The 17,489-nt window shown below is 62.3% G+C and overlaps 1 protein-coding gene across 3 annotated transcripts in view; it reads right to left on the bottom strand.

Moving 5' to 3' along the window:
- The window catches only part of UNKL (unk like zinc finger), a 38,284-nt gene that overhangs the window by 2,696 nt on the left and 18,099 nt on the right, over positions 1-17,489 (bottom strand). For 2 of the 3 annotated variants that reach the window (XM_040635577.1, XM_040635575.1), the window contains 7 exons: positions 17,116-17,207; positions 12,982-13,044; positions 10,325-10,502; positions 1,783-1,875; positions 1,313-1,540; positions 455-657; positions 115-372 (listed from right to left, as the gene is read on the bottom strand). In XM_040635577.1, the coding sequence (XP_040491511.1) occupies positions 115-372; positions 455-657; positions 1,313-1,540; positions 1,783-1,875; positions 10,325-10,502; positions 12,982-13,044; positions 17,116-17,207 (1,115 nt within the window). Of the gene's footprint in view, positions 1-114; positions 373-454; positions 658-1,312; positions 1,541-1,782; positions 1,876-6,677; positions 6,758-10,324; positions 10,503-12,981; positions 13,045-17,115; positions 17,208-17,489 lie in introns of those variants that run through there. The other variant, XM_040635576.1, reaches the window with a different exon arrangement.

Below are 17,489 nucleotides of genomic sequence, written 5' to 3'. Positions count from 1 at the left end.
CTGTCCTCAGAGGACAGAGCCAGCAGGAGGGGACAGATGGGTTCTGGAGAGAAAGGCAAAGCCCTGCAGGCCCGGGGAGGGGGGGCGGCGTCCAGAGCCGGAACCAGGACTCACCCCGTCCACGGCTTCCAAGTCTAGGCGCAGCCGGCTCTGCAGGGAGTGCAGCTTGGGGAGAGGGATGGCGCCCAGGTCGGCACAGCGCTGCAGGCCCGCCAGCGCCGAGCACAGGCCCCGGCCCTCCAGCTCCTCCTGCAGCCGTCGGAACTGGGCCTCCACCTCCTCCTTCTTCCGCAGCGCCAGCTGCCGCGCGCTGTCTGCCGCCAGGGCCCGCTCCTTCGCCTCCTTTGCCTCCCGCTGCCACGCGTCACAGGCCTGAAACCCGGGAGGAGGGGGTGGTGGGCTGCGGGTGCCCCTTGTGGGTGCACCGGTCCTGCCCGCCGCTGCCGGCGCTCACCTGCTTCACCTGCTGCCAGGACTCCTCCCACTGCCGGATCTTCCTCTTGGCCTCGTCCAGCTGCCGACGGACGCGGGCCAGCTCTGCGCCGTTTGGACTCGCACTCGAGGAGGGGGCAGGGCCGGTGTTCAGGATGGGGGACGGGCTGGGAGAGAAGCTGCCGGAAACAAAGTCCCAGATGCTCCCGGGGACGCTGTTCAAGCCTGAGCGTGGAGGGGACAGGAGAGGTCACCAGCAGCCACGCTGAGACTCCACCCCTGGGCCCCGCCGACAGAGACCCCTGCCCCTGACCTTTGCACTGGCCCCTTTTGGCGTTTAAGCAGAAGAGGAAACGAAGTCAGGGCTGTCACTGCGCCAACCCTGGCCCCCGAAACCCCCCTCGCCTCCATCTGGAGGCCCCCGGAGCTGTGGGGGACGCCCACAGGTAGGTGTGTGGGGCCTGAGAGATTAAAATGACACTTACAAATAGCATTTTAAAATACAGTGAGTTACGGGAGATAGTAACGTTTCCCAACAACAAAACACAGAACTGGCGCCGTCACTGTTCACCCGTCGTGTGCTTTGCACTGGGTGTCTAGTGACATCACAGGTCCCGGGGCGTCAGGCCCGCCACCGCTCACAGGTGACGGGCCACCGTGGGGCCACCGTGGTGATGTCACAACAGTGACCCTGACACAGCTTTACACACACAGCCTGTCTTCACGCCCCCGAGGCACCACCAGCAGACTGGACAGGGACCCCACAGGCGGCGGCCGCCCCTGAGATCGGGCAGAGCGACCAGGTGGGGGCACGGCACCCTACCGTCCCCCACCGCAGACATCACGAGGGCAGGCACGTCCCTGCCAGCGCCCGGCTCACCTAAGGAGCTGTAGGATGCAGCCGAGGAGCCCAGTGCTCCGGGCTCCGATTTGAGGGCCGGCGGCTGCTGGGGGGGTGTCATGGCCGAGGAGACGAGAGGCCCCGACAAGGACTGGGAGAGCGAGCTGAGCGGGGAGGTGGACAGCGATGAGGACGAGTGCAGGGATGGGGAGCGGGGCAGGCAGCCCGGGATGGTGACGGGGGCCGAGCCCCCCAGCGACCTCGGACCTGCATGGAGCGGAGGAGGCCGAGTTAGCGGGCAGTGGGGGGGGGGGGCAGCATGCCCTCCGTGCCGGGCTGTGGCGGCTCCTTGGGAAGGGCCGTGGCGGCCGCACCCGGGGCTCTGCGGAGACCACATGGCTGAGACGGAGGGACCTGAAGGGGTCGGGGCTGACTGCAAGCCCACCCGCCCGAGAACCGCCGCAGGGCCGTGTCCGGCCCCGGGAAGCGCCCGCGGTGCGCCCTCCTACCTGTTGGGCCCAGGTCGCCGCTGTCACGCTCCTCCAGCTCTCGGTCTAGGGCTGTGAGGCCGACGTCACGGAGCTGAAGATCCAGCACAGAACCTGGAGAACAGGGTGTCACGTCAGCACGGGGCCACACCGGGCCCCAGTGGGGAGACGTGCTTTCACCCCCCAGACCACGGCGCTCGTACGGTCTCTGGGACCCCGGTAAGCTCTAGGCCCACGTGTTAAAGGAACAGAGGCACAGAATGATGTGGGGTCACACCGCCCAAAGCCTTCCCTCTCCTGCAAGTAGGGGCCTCCCTCCTTTCACCCTGTCCCATCTGACGCCAGACCCTGGGGACCCGGCTCGGTCCCAAAAGCTTCTCAACTCCAGCAGCTGCACAGAGGGCGACTCCGGGAAGGAGCGGCCAGAGGACCTGGCCTCCATGTGACAGCACACACGCCATCCAGCCATGACTCCGGGACACCCGCTGGGCCCGAGCTGCCGCTGTCCCCCCGCCCAGGTCTGCACACTGAAGGCACAGCGCAAGGAGGTCGGCGGCACGCTGCACTGCCCCCACCAGGCTCCCCTCCCAGAAGCAGGGGGCCCCCTCCTGTGTGGCTGAGCCTGGCTCCTCTGCTGACCAGCAGGCCTCTGAGCCCTGATGCCCGGTCAGATGCATCCAGTACCATCTCTGGAGGCCACAAAGCATCTCCCGTCCCCAGGCCCAACCGCCTTTCCAAAGCCCAGGGGACGCACCGTGGAGGCCCTAGTCAGGCCTGCCTGTCCTGGGCCTGTGAGCCGGGCTTCTGGGGCCTTCTGCCTCTGCCCTGCCTCCAGCTGCCTAGTGTCAAAGTCCCCTGAGCTGTGCCTGACAGAGGACAGCAAGCCAGAACTACCAGGGACAGGAGCCACTGCTCATTTCTGACCATGTCCCGCCCTCGGCTGGGCCCAGACTCCTAGCCGTGTCAGACACGCCGCTGTGCCAGGGACGTGCCAGGAAGCAGCAGGCGGACCGAGACCATTACAAATGACGGTGTTAGACTCCGGGAGCAAAGGCTGAACCAAAGTGGCCGCAGAAAAACCACTACCTCTTCAAATGAAGAGCATTTACCGTAATTACCAGGGAAACATGGGGCAGTACACAGGGAGGGTAAGAGACCTGTGACTTCCGAACCACCCCAGACCTGGGACAGGTGGATTCGCGGGGAGCCGGCCGCAGGACACATGAGGAGCAGACTTGAGGTCCGGCCCCAGTGGGGACCGCAGCCGCGCCATCCCTTCCCCGTCCCTAGGGCTGGTGGGCACCACTCAGCCCGTGAAGCCCACTGAGCCGGCCCCAGGGACAGCGCCTCACCCCGCCTGGCACCTAGTGGCCCGCCTGGAGGTGGCCCAATGCTGCCTAAGCCCCTAGAGCGCAGGCGCACACCCACTGCCCTCAGGCCTCCGTGGGGGTGGAGGGGAGATGTGGGCTCACGGGGCTGGGACCCCAGGGGCCTGCACCGCCTGGAGAGACCTGTGTGCTCCATCACCGCAGCCGCGTCCGCCCCACAGGCGCAGCCAGGAGCACGGAGCGGGGGCACTGTGCAGGCACGACGCCCCGCAGCCCTGCGTTGGATTCCAGCCCCCAGGAGAATTTCACCAAGGTCAGCCTGCCTCCCCACCCATCGCCCTGGCCTCGGCCCTGCCTGCGCCAAAGGAGACACTCTTCCAACAAAGGTTTATGGGCACGTGCGGGCTCCATCCAGGAAGGAGGTGGGAGTGTCGGGTGGCAGCCAGGCCAGACCCCCCACCTCGTCACCATGAACAGCAAGGAAGCCAAGGAGCTGAGCGTGGGACGTGGGGCCACGGTCCTCTGTGGGGGTGCACAGAAAAGGCCCTGGGGCCAGTACAGCCAGGGAGCCCACTGTGGCACTGGCACCCCCAGCAGTCCCTGCACCCGAGAGTCGCAGGGAGAATGGACAGATGAGTCCCTCAGGGAGACACGGCCCGCCTGGGGCCCGCGCAGCCCCTTCCTCCTGCTGGGCCCCCCCAAACCCATGCTTCTCTGGACTTTCTTTACAGCTCGGCCAGCTCCTTCCTAACTCCCAGGGGCACAGGGGCATTTGCATCCTGGGGCCGCCAAAACCAAACACCGCAAGAGGCGGCTTCCAGCGGCGCCCCACAAATCCGTTCTCGCGGTCGGGAGCTGGAAGTTGAGACCGAGGTACGCGGGGCCGGCTCCCTCCACTGGCTCCAGGGGGGGCTCTGTCCTGCTGGTGTTGCTGGCAACCCCTGGCCGTCTCGGGCTGGTGGACACATCACCCCAGCCTTTGCTTCGGCTGTCACACGGCCATCCCTCCGCGTCTGTGCCAAATTACCTCTTCCTTATAAAGACACACGTCATGGTGGATTAGGACCCATCCGAATGACCCCGTTTTACCTTGACTGCGTCTGGAAAGGCGGTTTCCCGATAACATAACGTTCTTTGATGAGGGCATTAAAACAGACCTGCCTTTTGAGGACACACTATTCAACCCACAATAATGGGGGCCGTGAGCGGTCACCCGCCCCACCATCCTCTCAGGCATCTCCCACACACCAAAGGCCTAGAACTCTTGGGACCCTCCCTGGACAGAACTGCGAACTGCCTGAAGGGTCCACCTGCTCCTGGGGAAGACACCGGACACCTTGACGCCCCTCACGGAAGCCCACCCTTCGCTGACCAATCTCCTCCCCCTTCTTGACATCCTGTCTCCACCTCACTCCAAACTATTGCCAAGCCTTGCCCTCCAGCCTTGCACCCATGCCTCTGTGCCCCTGGGAAAAGGGAGCCACCCCCTCCCCCACCACCTTTCCCGCCCCCTTCCTCCACCGGGGCCCACCTCTCAGCCCTCCCACCCTCTCTGGGGAGCTTGGGGGAGCTGGGGAGCCTGGGAGCCCCTCCACTGGACACACTTGGCTTCGGAAGCCCTAACCCTCAGACGCCAGCGTCCCCCAGCGCGGACACTTTGCCGCCTCCTATCAGGTAGAGGCCCCAGTGCGGCATCAGCAGCTTCTCAAAGTCTGGGGACACAAAGGTGTCCCTCGCTGGTGCACCAGGGCTCACCACTCAGCAGGCGCCCAGCAGGAGCCCTGGGCCCTTCATCCTCGTGAACCCGCGCCAGTGAGAGCCCCAAGCTCCTGCTATCTCTGCAGGCTTCCCCTCATCCCCGACCAGCACTGTTCCAGAAGTGACCTTTCTATGATGCCAATCCCGGCACGTCAAGAGTCCTACCTCTCAGAAAGACTGTGCCCCCTGGTGTGCTGGTGGACACTGGGGCCAGCCCCTGCCCCCACCGCGGCTCTTCCTCGCTCAGCCACACAACACGGCTGTAGGCTACAGCCTGGCAGAGCTCCCATCAGCTCGTCTTATCCTGGGAGAACTTCTGCTCAGCCTCCCAAACCCTTGTTTTGCACATCAGCCCCGACTCTGAGGGCACCTGGACCCTGAGCAGACTCACCTGCTGAAAGCAGGCACCGCCCCCTCCATGTGCCCTGCCCCCACCTCCCCAAACTCCGAGCTGTGGTCGCAAGGATGGAGGCCCAAACCCACCCTTCGTGTGCTGGCCTGGGTCCCAAGCCTGTCCTGGACATGCAGGTCAGCCAGGCCCGATGACATGGACTTAACTTCCAACACCAGGTTAGGCATGGTGTGCTTGAAACCCAACAAAGTTCTAGAAACACTCTGAATAACAAAAGCACAAATGAACTAATGCATGAGGGAGAAGCAGCTGAAGGAGGAACCTCTTCTCACCTGGAAAAGATTTATCTTATTACAGTCCCCCTCCCCCACCCCACCCCATGACTCAGCAGAGATGCCCCCTCCCCCAGCCTCAGGAGCAGAGGGAACACAGAGGGGGGCCAGCCTGCCCATGACAGCAGAGCCAGCGTCCAGGGAAGACCCTTGCCTACTCCACCTCACTGCTCTCTGAGTCAGACCCAGGTCTTCCAGGATATTCTCTCAAAGGAAGAACGGACTTTTAAAAAGACTTGAACACTCAAAATCTAGAGCCAAATTACATAAGCTGTGCCATCTGACCCAGAACCCTCCTTGTCCAACTACCAGAAGCCGCCCAGATGTTCATGAGAAATTAGCGGAGAGCTGCTGAATAACGGCCCTGGCAATTCCCAGACCCTGACGTGACACAGCACATTCAGGAGGAGACGCAGTCCTTCGGGGTCAAGGGACACACAGGGACAGTGTGCACAGTGCACAGAATTAAAGACCAGCACAGGGCAGCCCCGACGCCGGGGGTTCTCCCCTACCAGGGCCGGATGCCCCCCAGCAGACCGTCCTCCCCTAATACAGGATGGAGAAGCACCGGCAAACCCACTCACCCACCGGCCAGAATTTCCAATAGCGCAGGCAACGATGCCCAGCAGGACAAGGCAGGAACCCCGTCCTCGCTAGGGAGCAACAGACGCACCTCTGCTAGGTGATGCAGGCCCCCCTGGAGAAGCCCCGCGGCTCGTGCCCACGCAGGGAACCAGCGGGCGCTTCCGCAGAGCAGGCTCCCAAAAAGGGTATGTTTGCATTCACATCACTGCACAGCCTCTAAGGAACCTCATACTGACCCCTGGCTGTCACACCTGGCCCGGCGCACAAGCAACGACGGCGGGTACGAGCAGCACCTGGAGGCGAGTGGAAGTACACCTGGGGAGGAGAAAGGTGCTGGGGCGGGGAGGGGGACACACCTCACTTGGGGCAGGGGAGCTGGTGCAGAGGGGTGGCGCCCCTGGGGAGAAGCCACACCCGGGAGGTGGAAGGAACAGGGAGGTGGGAGACGCATCTCACCTGGACAGGTTGGCACATGGGGGTATGGCGCTCCTGGGGGGGGGAAGCGCAAACGGGGGAGATGCACTCCCGGGGGAGGCGCGTCGAGAGGGGGTTGGCTCTCACCTCGCCCGGGGTGCACAGCCAGTTCCGCATAACCACGACCCACACCCAGACGGCGCGGGGCTGACGATGCTGACTCACCGTCCACCGCGCCGCCGCCGCCGCCGCCGATTCAAACGCAGCCCGCGCCCCGCCCGCCCCGCGTCAGTCCCGCCCCCGGTGACGTAAGCCTTAGATCCGCCCCGCCCACCCGCGCCGGCCCCGCCCCGGTGACGCAACCTTTCGACCCGCCCCCGGTGACGTAACCCTGAGACGAGCCCCGTCCACCTGTGCCGGCCCTGCCCCCGGTGACGCAACCCTTCGACGGCTCCGGCCCCGCCCCCGCGGCACCTGTCCGGGAGGCGCCCTATGTGTGGGCCCCCGGCGAGGCGCGCACCCCCTGGCAGCGGCACCCGCCCTCCGGCCTCTCGGCGCCTCGAGGCAGCGTGCCCAAAGCCCAGGTCCAGGTGCACGCAGGGGCTTCGCCCCGCAGGGCCGCTTTTGTTCAGGTAAAGGGTCTTCGCTCGTTCGCCCGGGGCCGACACGCTCAAGTGTCAACACGCACACCAGGACCACGCCATGGCCCGGGGCCAGGCCAGGGTCAGGATGAACACGCCCTGACCCCTGCCGTCGAGGTCACTGAGAGCCAGCTGCCCACTCGCGACAATGAGCTCCCAGGCGACTACTTCAACAGTCACTATTTTAATCTGAAGCTTGCTCATACACGTGGAAGGCAAAGGACACGAAATCTGCCAAATGGCCCTGAAATGACTCCACTAAATCCACTAACTGCACACTGACTGAGTCTGGGAACAGCACCTGATTACTCCGGGTTGCTCATTCTCGGGCCGCAGTGAATCTGAGCCCCACTATGCTGTACACGGAGGCGGCACCCAGTCTACAGCTGTGGGCCTCGGTAGGTAGGGCAGGCTCTTTCCGAGCCTGCGGGTCCCCAGCAGCAGAAAGGCGGCTGGCTAGGGCCCTCCTGGGGACAGAGGGCGGCTCTGAGGAGTCCTAACGGGGCCCGTGCTACTGGGATATGACAACGCATGATCTCGGGAGAAAACAGGAGGGTCTCCCGATGGCAGGAGCACGTGACTTTAACAGCAGCGGCCACATAAACGTACTATCTGTAAACAAGCAATAGTGATCCCGAAAAGACATTCACCTCTTCACCCCTTCACCTCTGGGTAGCTGGTTCAAGGAACACTTAGGTGAGTCAGAGAAGGACCTGCAAAATGCTCCGAGACGCACGCGAACAGGCTGAGGACCCCGACGGAAGGATGACAGCTGGGGACACTGGAAACATGCAGGTGCACTCCAGAGCTGATGCACGGGCCGCAAGGCCGCTTTCAAAGCACAGGAGCACCCAGCTCTATCTGTTCCTTCGGGGAACCCATTTAGGGCAGGGACTTCATTTCCTAATTACTTTTCTAGGATGCTCCAATGTTACTATTACTACCTTTAAACTGGGGGAAATAACCTTTACTTTAAAAAACTCTCTTTTATGGGGCGCCTGGGTGGCACAGCGGTTAAGCGTCTGCCTTCGGCTCGGGGCATGATCCCGGTGTTGTGGGATCGAGCCCCACATCGGGCTCCTCCGCTGGGAGCCTGCTTCTTCCTCTCCCACTCCCCCTGCTTGTGTTCCCTCTCTTGCTGGCTGTCTCTATCTCTGTCAAATAAATAAATCTTAAAAAAAAAAAAAACTCTCTTTTACACATAAAACGCCAAAAAATAAAATCAAAAACATCGTTCATACCAATGGCTTTCCGGCTCATTTCCAGGTGGAAACAAAGGTGTCCAGTGCCGACCTGCCCCTGCCGGACCAGATCTCCTGTCTCTAACCACACGTGTAAGGCAGCCAAGCGCCTCAGGCTGACATTCTCTAGGGGAGCCACTTAGAGACACACAATACAGACTGTGCTTCTGAATAACTAACCACCCAGCCCCTGAGTGCAGCAGGGGACCTGCTCAGTGGCCAGACTGCTCCTGGCTGCCTCCAGCTGCGCCTTTCAGCCTCCAGGTCTCCGCCGGTGCATGCGAGTCAGGGCTGAGTTTTCGAGCCCACTGGCCACGTCCAGTCCACATAAAACCAGAGACCTCTGTGGTTCAAGAGGAACGCCTCATTCACCCCCAATTCCAGGTCAACCTAAAATACACGTGTGTTTGTTTTTGCTTAAAAGAAAACAAAGATACTACGTATGAAAGAGGTAAGGCTTGAACAAACGCCCCTGGGGTAAGGCAGAGCCTGGGGGAGAGCCGGCTGGCAGTCTTCACTCCCACACGGACAGGATTTCCACAAAGGCCCAGAGCACGGAAGTGGGGGTCATTAGTTTGTGCCTGGCAAGGAAAGAAGGTCGGGGCTCAGAAAAAGCCAGTGGGGGGGGTGCCCCTCCCCTCCAGCTTCCCTCCCCAGAGGGCGGGGCCTGCTCGATCCCAGAGAGTTCTTCGGCAGAGGAAACAGCTCCACAGTGGAGCCCATGCAGGAACGCCAGGGCTGTGCGGGAAGACACACCCGGCCACAGAAGGTCTCGCGCTTCTAGAAGAGTGACCCTTTGAAGCAGCTCCTCAGAATGAGCACGAGGGTGGGAAGGCCAGGCTGCACCAGCAGCGCAGAGGTCACCCCAGGAGTCGGCCGTGACTCCAGAGCAGGACGGCCCATGCCTGCGCTCGCGTCAGCAGGGGGACCCACAGTGGCTCTATGGCCCTTTCAAGTCCAGGATTTGCCCTCTATTCGGCTGCTGGAAAGATACTGTCTCCTCCCTCCCCTGGGCTGGTGCCACCTCCAACTTACGTCTCGGCCACGGCCCCCATGGCTGGCAGCATGACCGGGGGGCATGAGTTTTAGGGGGTGGAAAACAACGTGCAAACACTCCTTGGCCGTCAGCCACGGACGTTCATCTCTGGGTAGGAACATACCGTCTTGGGGCTGGCCACCTGGCCAGCTCTGGTGTCCAAGTGGAGCCCCGACACAGGGGTCTTTGCAGTCCCCCCGAGTCCCCAGGAGAGAAGGAGGAAAAGAAGGAGTGTGCCCCAGCGCCCCGAGCACAAGGACGGACCGTGCTGGAGCTACTGGGCCGGAGTGGCTTCCCTGTCCTGCCCACGACCACACCGTCCTGGCCAGCCCTGGGACAGAGAACATGCAAAGAGCCGTGAACAGAGCCCTTGCTGAGTCTCCCTTTACCGGGACAGAGCTGGGGGCTCGGGTCAGCCTGGCAGTGTGGGCCCTCTGCAGCTTCAGCCACACGTGGGACCACCCAGATGTGGCCCTAGGGGCTGGGGGCCTGCACAGCAGAGCAAGGTCGCCCCCTCCAGCTCCACGCGCCTCCCCTACCCGGTGCTTTCAGGACAGCCCACTCCCTCGGACAGGGCTCCAATCACATGGGTCATCAGTCCCCAAACCCTCAAGGACTCCCGGCAGTAAGGGCCCCTCAGCCGTACCACTGCCCTCGGCGGGCCTCATCCCCACACCCCTCCACTCTTGTCTTAGGGCCAGGTGGCTGCAGCCTGGGGGAGGGCGGGGGTTTCTAGATCACAGGCAATACAGCCACGTGATGGATGATCCCCCCCCCACACACACACGTGCCTTTTCTACAACAAACAGATTATTCCTGAAAAGATACAACATGAGTGCGGAGAAGTTGGGAGACGAGAGGAAGTTGGAGACCTACCTGGGGCGGGCTCGGCAGCACCACCGGGGGGCTCGAGCGGGTGGGCGCGGGCCGGGAGGGTGGGCAGGGCGGTCGGGGAGGAGCTGCCGGAGCCGGCGCTGGACGCCAGGCTGGACGCCACGCTGGAACCCACGCTGGGGGCGAGCGGGTGAGCCACTGTGGACACTGACAGGTGGTTCTGTGCAAAGAGACACACACGAGGTGAGTAGATGCGCGCGGAGAACAGCAACGTGACAGCTCGGTGACGGGAAGCCACGGTGGGGGGGGGCGTGGAGCGGAGAGAAGCATGCAGAGTCACGGACGGGATGGTGGGCTAACTTCTATCCTCAAAGCAGAATATAAAGAAGTTCGACTCTTCCAAATACTCCACGGGGGCTTTAAATGCCTAGTTGGTTACGATAACCAGGACAGGGTCACTAGCTCCAGTCACCCAGGGATGGGCACAAATGCATCTAGAAATGTCCTATTTAGTGAGCTTTTCTGCAGAAATGGTTTTTAAGAGCAGACACATGGCGGTAAACAAAAAATCCACCAGAAGGGATCAGCAGAGAACCAACACCGCTTCTGAAAACAGAAAACTGACGGCAAGATCTCGTAACCCGAGAAAGGCAAAACGCACGGGGCAACGCACAGGAGCTTCATTCGGCAGCTCACAGATCAGAACCAGCACAGTCCTGGAGGACGGCCGGCAGTGTGGACGGCACACTAATGACCCACAGGACAGGCTGCAAGCCAGGGCTCGGGGCTAGAGCGCGCCCCCGTCACCGCACAGTCGGGACCCAGAAACCACACCGCAGGGAAATGTGTGACGTCTGGTTTTTGCTTCAACATGAGAAAAGTCAGCTTTGGGCAGGGGCTACACCACCACTCGAGGGGGACGGCTTTCCTGGTCTGTCGGCTTAAGTGAAGCTTTCCACGATAATAAGAATGAATATGTGTTTCGTGAGAGAGGGAGAGACATCCAGCACTGGACAGTTTCTCCGAGTGAGCGTTTCCCGGATGGCTGGCTCTGCTCCAGACGGGCCCCCGGCGCAGACGTCTGCCGCGAGCGCCCGGGACGCTGGGACCCAACGCTGCTGCGTGTGCGCGGCCGTTTACACGAGCCCGGACTGCACAAGTCTGCAAAGCGAGGTCCCCCGGTGCTCCCGGGGCTCAGGCTCAGAGGTGGGCCCGCTGCTTCCACACCTGGAGGGGGGGGGGTTCACAGGCTGCCTGCTCCATCCCCTGCTCTGTCCCCCCGCCGGGCTGCGTGCCATCCCCAGCTGAGGCAGGAAGGCGGTGCAGACACCTCACAGTCCACCCCACACTCTGAGCCAGGCCGGGAGTCATTGGCCAGAGGCACCTGCTATGGCTTCACCCACCCAAAAAGTCGTAGTGCAGGGAGACATACCCCTCAAAGACCTCAGGTGACGCTTCATCCTGAAACCTAAGGACACCCTCACTGGTGTCTCCCCTGAGGCTACAGGGAGGGAGGGCCTGGTGCTGGCGGTTAGTCAGGTGCCAGAGGCAAGGAAGGGGTCCCCAGAGGGCTGCTGGGCTGGCCTCCAGCCACGTTCAAACTGGGGGTCCCAGGGAAATGCTGGGAGCCACTCCACTGACCTGGCGATCCCCGGGGCTGGCTTTCCAATCTTCCCACTGGGCACTTGCTGTCCCTGGAGCCTGGCTTAGGGACGGGACAAAGAGCGTCTCTGGGCGCGGTGGGCCCGCGCAACGTCCCTGGGGTGGCCTGCATGCCGGCAAAGCCTCTCCCGGGGTGTCCGGGCTGGCGGGTGCCGGGGTCCCCCCGTGCACCGGCTGTGTCCTTGCCAATGCTTCGAGCTTCAGATTCTTAACGAACATCTTACCATTTTCCTCTCTTTGAAACATCACAAAATAAGTTGCATTTTTACTTTCAGCTCCTTTCTGATTTCAAAGCCGCTGAGACTAGAGAACCTACACGAGTTGTTCTGGACCCTCCAGAGAGTCCTGTGAGGGAGGCCTCGGGTGGGCGCCAAGGCGACCAGGGCAGGGGGGGACCTGGCGCGTTGCCCGCTTAAGAATTAGGAATAAAGACCATAGCACAGACCTGCGACGAAGCGATGTGCTCGCCCAAGAGGGGGCGCATCGGCTGCCACACGGCACCCCCAGGCCTTCCGAGCGCGGACGGTGAAGGACAAAGCCCAGTGTTCTGAGTGCTGAGAGCAGTGGTGGCAGGTGCTAGTCAAGGACCCGTGTCCTCATGAAAAGGCGACATGTGCAGACGGACCCGGACGCAGGGGAGAGCACCGGGCGAGACAGAGAGTCCGGCCAGCTACCGGCCGAGGACAGGGGCCTTGGAGGGGCTGCCCCTGCGGGCGCCGGGAGCACAACTTCCGGACCGCGAGGGCGTCCGTGGCTGAAGCAGCCCTGTAGGCAGGGCTCTGTTCGGGCAGCCCCAGGACACATGCAGACGGGCCACGATGGGCACCCCTTGCTCTCCACAGGCAAATATGGGGAGGTTTTGGGTTTGTTGTTTCCAAAGTGCATCACCAGTATTTTTTGAACATGGAAACAAAAGACCGTGGAACAGGTCGGTTTAGAGGAAGGTAATGACGCCACAAACGGACAACGGCCGGATGGCTCTGGGCCAAGAGGGACGGCACGTGAGCACCAGCCGCCGGGGCCGCCCCCCACAGTACCTGCTTGCCGTCCTGCTCGCCGGCCCTGTGGCTGCCCTCCGCAGGGGACTCTCGCCGCTTCGCCTGCAACAGAAGAAAGCAGCAGCGGTGGACTCCAAACATAGCCACGCCTAAGCCTCGCTCACAGCGAGAAGATGCCGAGTCTGCAAGTCTCAGAGAACAGCACAGGTGTTCAAGCCGCTACCCTCCACCAGGTCTGAATTCGTCTCTCACACCTGCTCACTGACCTCTGACCTCCGGTGCACGTGAGGGAGGGTGGGAGCTCTGCGCCGTGCCCCCCCCCCCGCCCCCAAGCCCCCGGGGTGTCAGGCCCAAGCCTGAAGCAAAGGGTTATTCCACTGAGCTCGCTGAAAGCCAGCGGGGGGCGAGGGGTAGGTTTCTCTGTGAAGGTGTGTCCCCCCCACAGCCACCACACACGCCAGCACTGCGTCCGCGGTACAGACCTCGCTCGGCAACCCCGACATCGCCTTTCCCCATGCATTCCTATCCCACAACCGACCGCCCTGGAAACAGGCTCCTTCCCCTTCATCGTCCGCTTCCGCACGTTTCCTCTGCTACAAGGACATTAAGCCCCAGGTCCAACTGCTTCTTTGCATCCTGCTTCCTCCCTGCGAAGCCTTTCCCACAGATAAGTCACAACCCTTTCCTCCCGCTTCTCTTTTATCAGCTTGATCTGCAGGGGCCCCGGAGCTGAACCCAAGAGGGTAGTGGGACACGTCTTCCCCCCACACATATAGAAATCCTGACTCTGAGGAACCACCGCCCAGGAACGCTGTGCCCAGTGAAGGCTCGCCCAGAGCTCAGGACCAGTAGCCCCCAGGGCAACATAAACACTAACACCGCAGACCAAAATGTCCTTCAGAGCTAAGGAGTACCCTCATTTTCTGGACTCATTTTACAAGAAATGAACTCGTAGTAATGGCGGCTCAGGGCATCCTGACCTTTCTTCCTTTCTTCAGAAGAACCCAGAGCGGTCACCAGGGGCGGAGGAAGAGAAGGTGCCCATGCGAGCGCGGACCGAGGCCCCTTACTTCTACAGGCCACAGGCTCAACCCGGAGGTCATCCTGGTACTTCTGAGTCCCTTGCATCTGTCTCGTTTAGAAGTGACCTCCCACCCGCACAGCAGGGTGAGGGCCTCCGAAGTCAATGACCAGAGACCTGAGTTTCTATACTCCAGGCTAAGTGATACGGTGAGGAAAGAGGGTTATCCCGAAACCATTCTGCTTGCCTTCGGGACACAGGGCTCCCCGCGGGGGACCTCGCCCCTTCATCCAGGCCCCTCCCAGTTGCGGGGGCCTGCTCCACGCCACACTCTGACACCCGGTGTCGGCTGTCCCGATGCCAGGCCGGTTCCCACAGGCTCTGCCTGGGCTTCCGACCGACCGCTCTGAATCAGGGTGCCCACAACTCTCCTCGGGCTCGGCCACTTTCTAGAACAGCTCACAAGACTTTGGGAAGCACTTACTGGCACTTACTGATTTGTCATGTGACAAACGATAGGGCAAAGAATACAGACGCCAGGGACCGATCGGGAGAGGTCCAGAAGAGCCCCGAGCGCAGGCAGATGCCACCTTCCCAGCACAGAGATGCTACCAACCCCGCACTTTGGGGATTTTCATGGAGGCTCGTCCCATTAACTCCATCTCCAGCCCCTTCCCGGCCCCTGGACCACGTGGGGTGGTGCAGAAAGTTCCAAGCTTCTAACCGGGGCTCGGCCTTCCTAGTGACCGCCCCCGTCCAGGACCTACGAGGAGGCCCCACCCAGAGTCACCTGCTCAAAAGACTTACCACCCAGGAAACGACCACGGTTTTAGGAGCTGTGTCAGGAAGCGGGGTCAGAGCCCAATATACGCGTTTTCTATGATTTCGCAGGATCACTAGCACATGGTGAGCTCTGGGCAGACAGAACCAGCCCACACTCGGGCCCCGAGGCAGGGAGCGTGCCGTGGAGATGCTACTCCCCTCCCCTGCCGATAAACACAGGATTCCAACCCCAGACAGAGTTCTGGAACCCAGGACCATGTCTACACACACGGAGACCCCCGGTGCTTCTCCTCAGGCGTGGTGCCCAAGGCGTGGACACGGTCAGGGCGGCAGCAGTCAGTCCGAGGGTGCACCAGAGGCCCGTGGTTTGCGTGCTGAGCCTCCGTCTACACAGGCTGTTCACAGTGCAAAGGAAATAGTGAGGGACATGCGCTATGCACAAGTCAAGATTTGGGTTCTGACGTCCGTCCTTACAAATGACGATACTTGGGAGTGAGGCAGACCGAGCTGTCTGAATGAGAAGCCTCCATGCACAGTGCCCACCCCGGCATGATCTCCTCGTCCAGACCTGGTGCCGTGGGGTGGCCAGGGGCTGGTGAGGCCGCTGCCCCCCACCTGGCCATCCTGGAGGGGCCGCTGCAGCAGGAGACCTCAGGGAGGCAGAAGCAGGGCTCTCGCTGGGGCAGAAGCTGGCTCCAGCTGCCGGGCTGGCCGTGCCCCTGGGCTGCCACCAAGATCGTCCATGAGGGGGCCCAGAAGTCAGAGCCGACCCACGAGACAGCACTGGCTTGTCTCTTACTCTTCGTGGAGACGACTTCATGGGAGTGTAAGCTCTCCGAAGTGAAGGGCTCCATGGCGCTCAGCACGGGCACAAGGTCGTGTGACCACCAGCTCCACACAGTTCACACGTCCATCCCCCCGGAGCTCACCTGCGGCCCCGGCACCTGCTCTGCACCCTAGCGGGTTAACTTCTTAAATTGCATAATAATTTAAAAACCATAAAAGACGCCCTCACCAGACCACGTGTGTAGGCATGGGCATACTGTTCCAGCACCGCCCCCCAAGGGGCCCGGGGCTTCCGTCTGGCATGTTGCCTTCCCAGGTACAACCCCTCACCAGGCTCCATTCAGCCCAGGCCCTCAGGGAGGCCAAGCCAGTGGCCCTCTGACCACCACCTAAGCCCACAACTGCCATGGTCCCCTGGGAGCCACCAAGGAGTGGAGAGAGGGAGGGTTTCCTGCTGTGCCCAGTGCCGGGCTAGGCTACTGGCTGGCTGGTGGTCCAGAACACTCCCCCGCTTGGTCAGCCAGGGGACGCCTGGCTGGGTGTGTGCAGACGGACTGGGCGTGAAGGGTCAGCGGCACAGGGACTGGGCCCTCACCAGGGCCGCACGGTGAGGGGAGCCTGTGTGCTGTTGGCACGGGGGCGCGAGAAGCAATCACGCTGGACCCCTGGTGCTTCTGAGCCAGGCCTGCGGGGATGCAGAGGCACATGACAGTTCTGGTCTTTGGGCTTTACCGTCTCAGGCTCAGACAGCCCACTGCGTGCTGACCCACCCGGCGTCCAGCCATGGCCAGGTCGCCTCTGGCCCGGGATACAGGGAGGCGCAGAACAGACTATGACTGGGCGTCTCACCGGCCGGGCTCCTCTCAAGTAAGTTCCGCCCAGGTTTTCCTCACCTTTCCCGTGTTACTCTTTTTTAAAAAAAAAAAAAAAAAAGCCCCAAGCGGGAAGGTGGGCAGGTGGGGAAACACCTGTGTGCTGCCCGTTTCCTCACCCGGGGGCACTTTCCCGGCAGCCCTGACAACGGCCTCGTCCCATGGGAGGGGTGGCCCTCGCCCTCTTGCAAGCGTCCAGCAAGAGCAGGCAGAAGGAGCTGCATGGTCAGAGTGACGGGCGGCCGCGAGGTCTGAGCCCCCTCCGCACAGACACTAGGGTCCTGACCCGGCAGCGCCATCCGTTCCCTGACACAAGCGCCCCAAATCTCTCAGTGCCTGAAGCAAACCTGCAGCACCAGCCCGGGGCCCAGACCGCTGGGGCCGCCCTCCTGGCTGCTATCGAGGGACCTGCCCTGCCCGACACCACCCCTCCCGCCACGGCTGGCTACCCGCCAGGAGTCCCACCTGGACTCGGGGCCCCTTCTGGACGCTCAGCCCGACACCGCGTTTCCTGCGTGGCCGACGTGTGTGTGTCAGGCACGGCTGGGTCAGCCCACCCAGGCCAGAAGCCGGCCAGGCTCTCATGGACTTCGAGAAGGAGCTGCCAACCCCACAGGCTGACTACGCACCCACATCACCCAGAGATCACATAAATCTGTGTCCTAAGCACTCGTGCCCTGGGGCACCCTCCTCAGGGTGCTGTCCACTTACGTGTGCGGGCTGGCCGCTGCTGGCCGCGGAGCTGCTGGCGGGGGTGGGGGCCAGGTCTCGGCAGCCCCAGCCATTGGCCATCCCGAGGCTTTCTGTCAAGAAAGGAAGGCAGAGGGCTTTGAACAACCATGGGCTGCAAACAGAGCTGTGTGCAGGGTGACCCGGTCCCAGGAGCCCCGACGCGAGGGAGGGAGGCTCGGAGACCACAGTCTTCCCAAGCGACGGGAGCAGGGAGGGGGCGGCTGCAGCGCCACAGGGAACAGCGGGGTCTCTGGGCGCCAGTCCTCAAGGACTTGAGGGCGAGAAAAAGGAAATTTCAACAAGACCAGCCACCCTCCCGGTTACAATAACAAGCAGGAGGGAAAACTGGAGTT

The sequence above is a fragment of the Ursus maritimus genome, unplaced genomic scaffold, assembly GCF_017311325.1.
Source record: "Ursus maritimus isolate PB19 unplaced genomic scaffold, ASM1731132v1 scaffold_2, whole genome shotgun sequence".
NCBI classification, from domain to species: domain Eukaryota; kingdom Metazoa; phylum Chordata; class Mammalia; order Carnivora; family Ursidae; genus Ursus; species Ursus maritimus.
The sequence above is the reverse complement of the archived record's forward strand: the minus strand, read 5'-3'. Positions and strand labels throughout refer to the sequence as shown.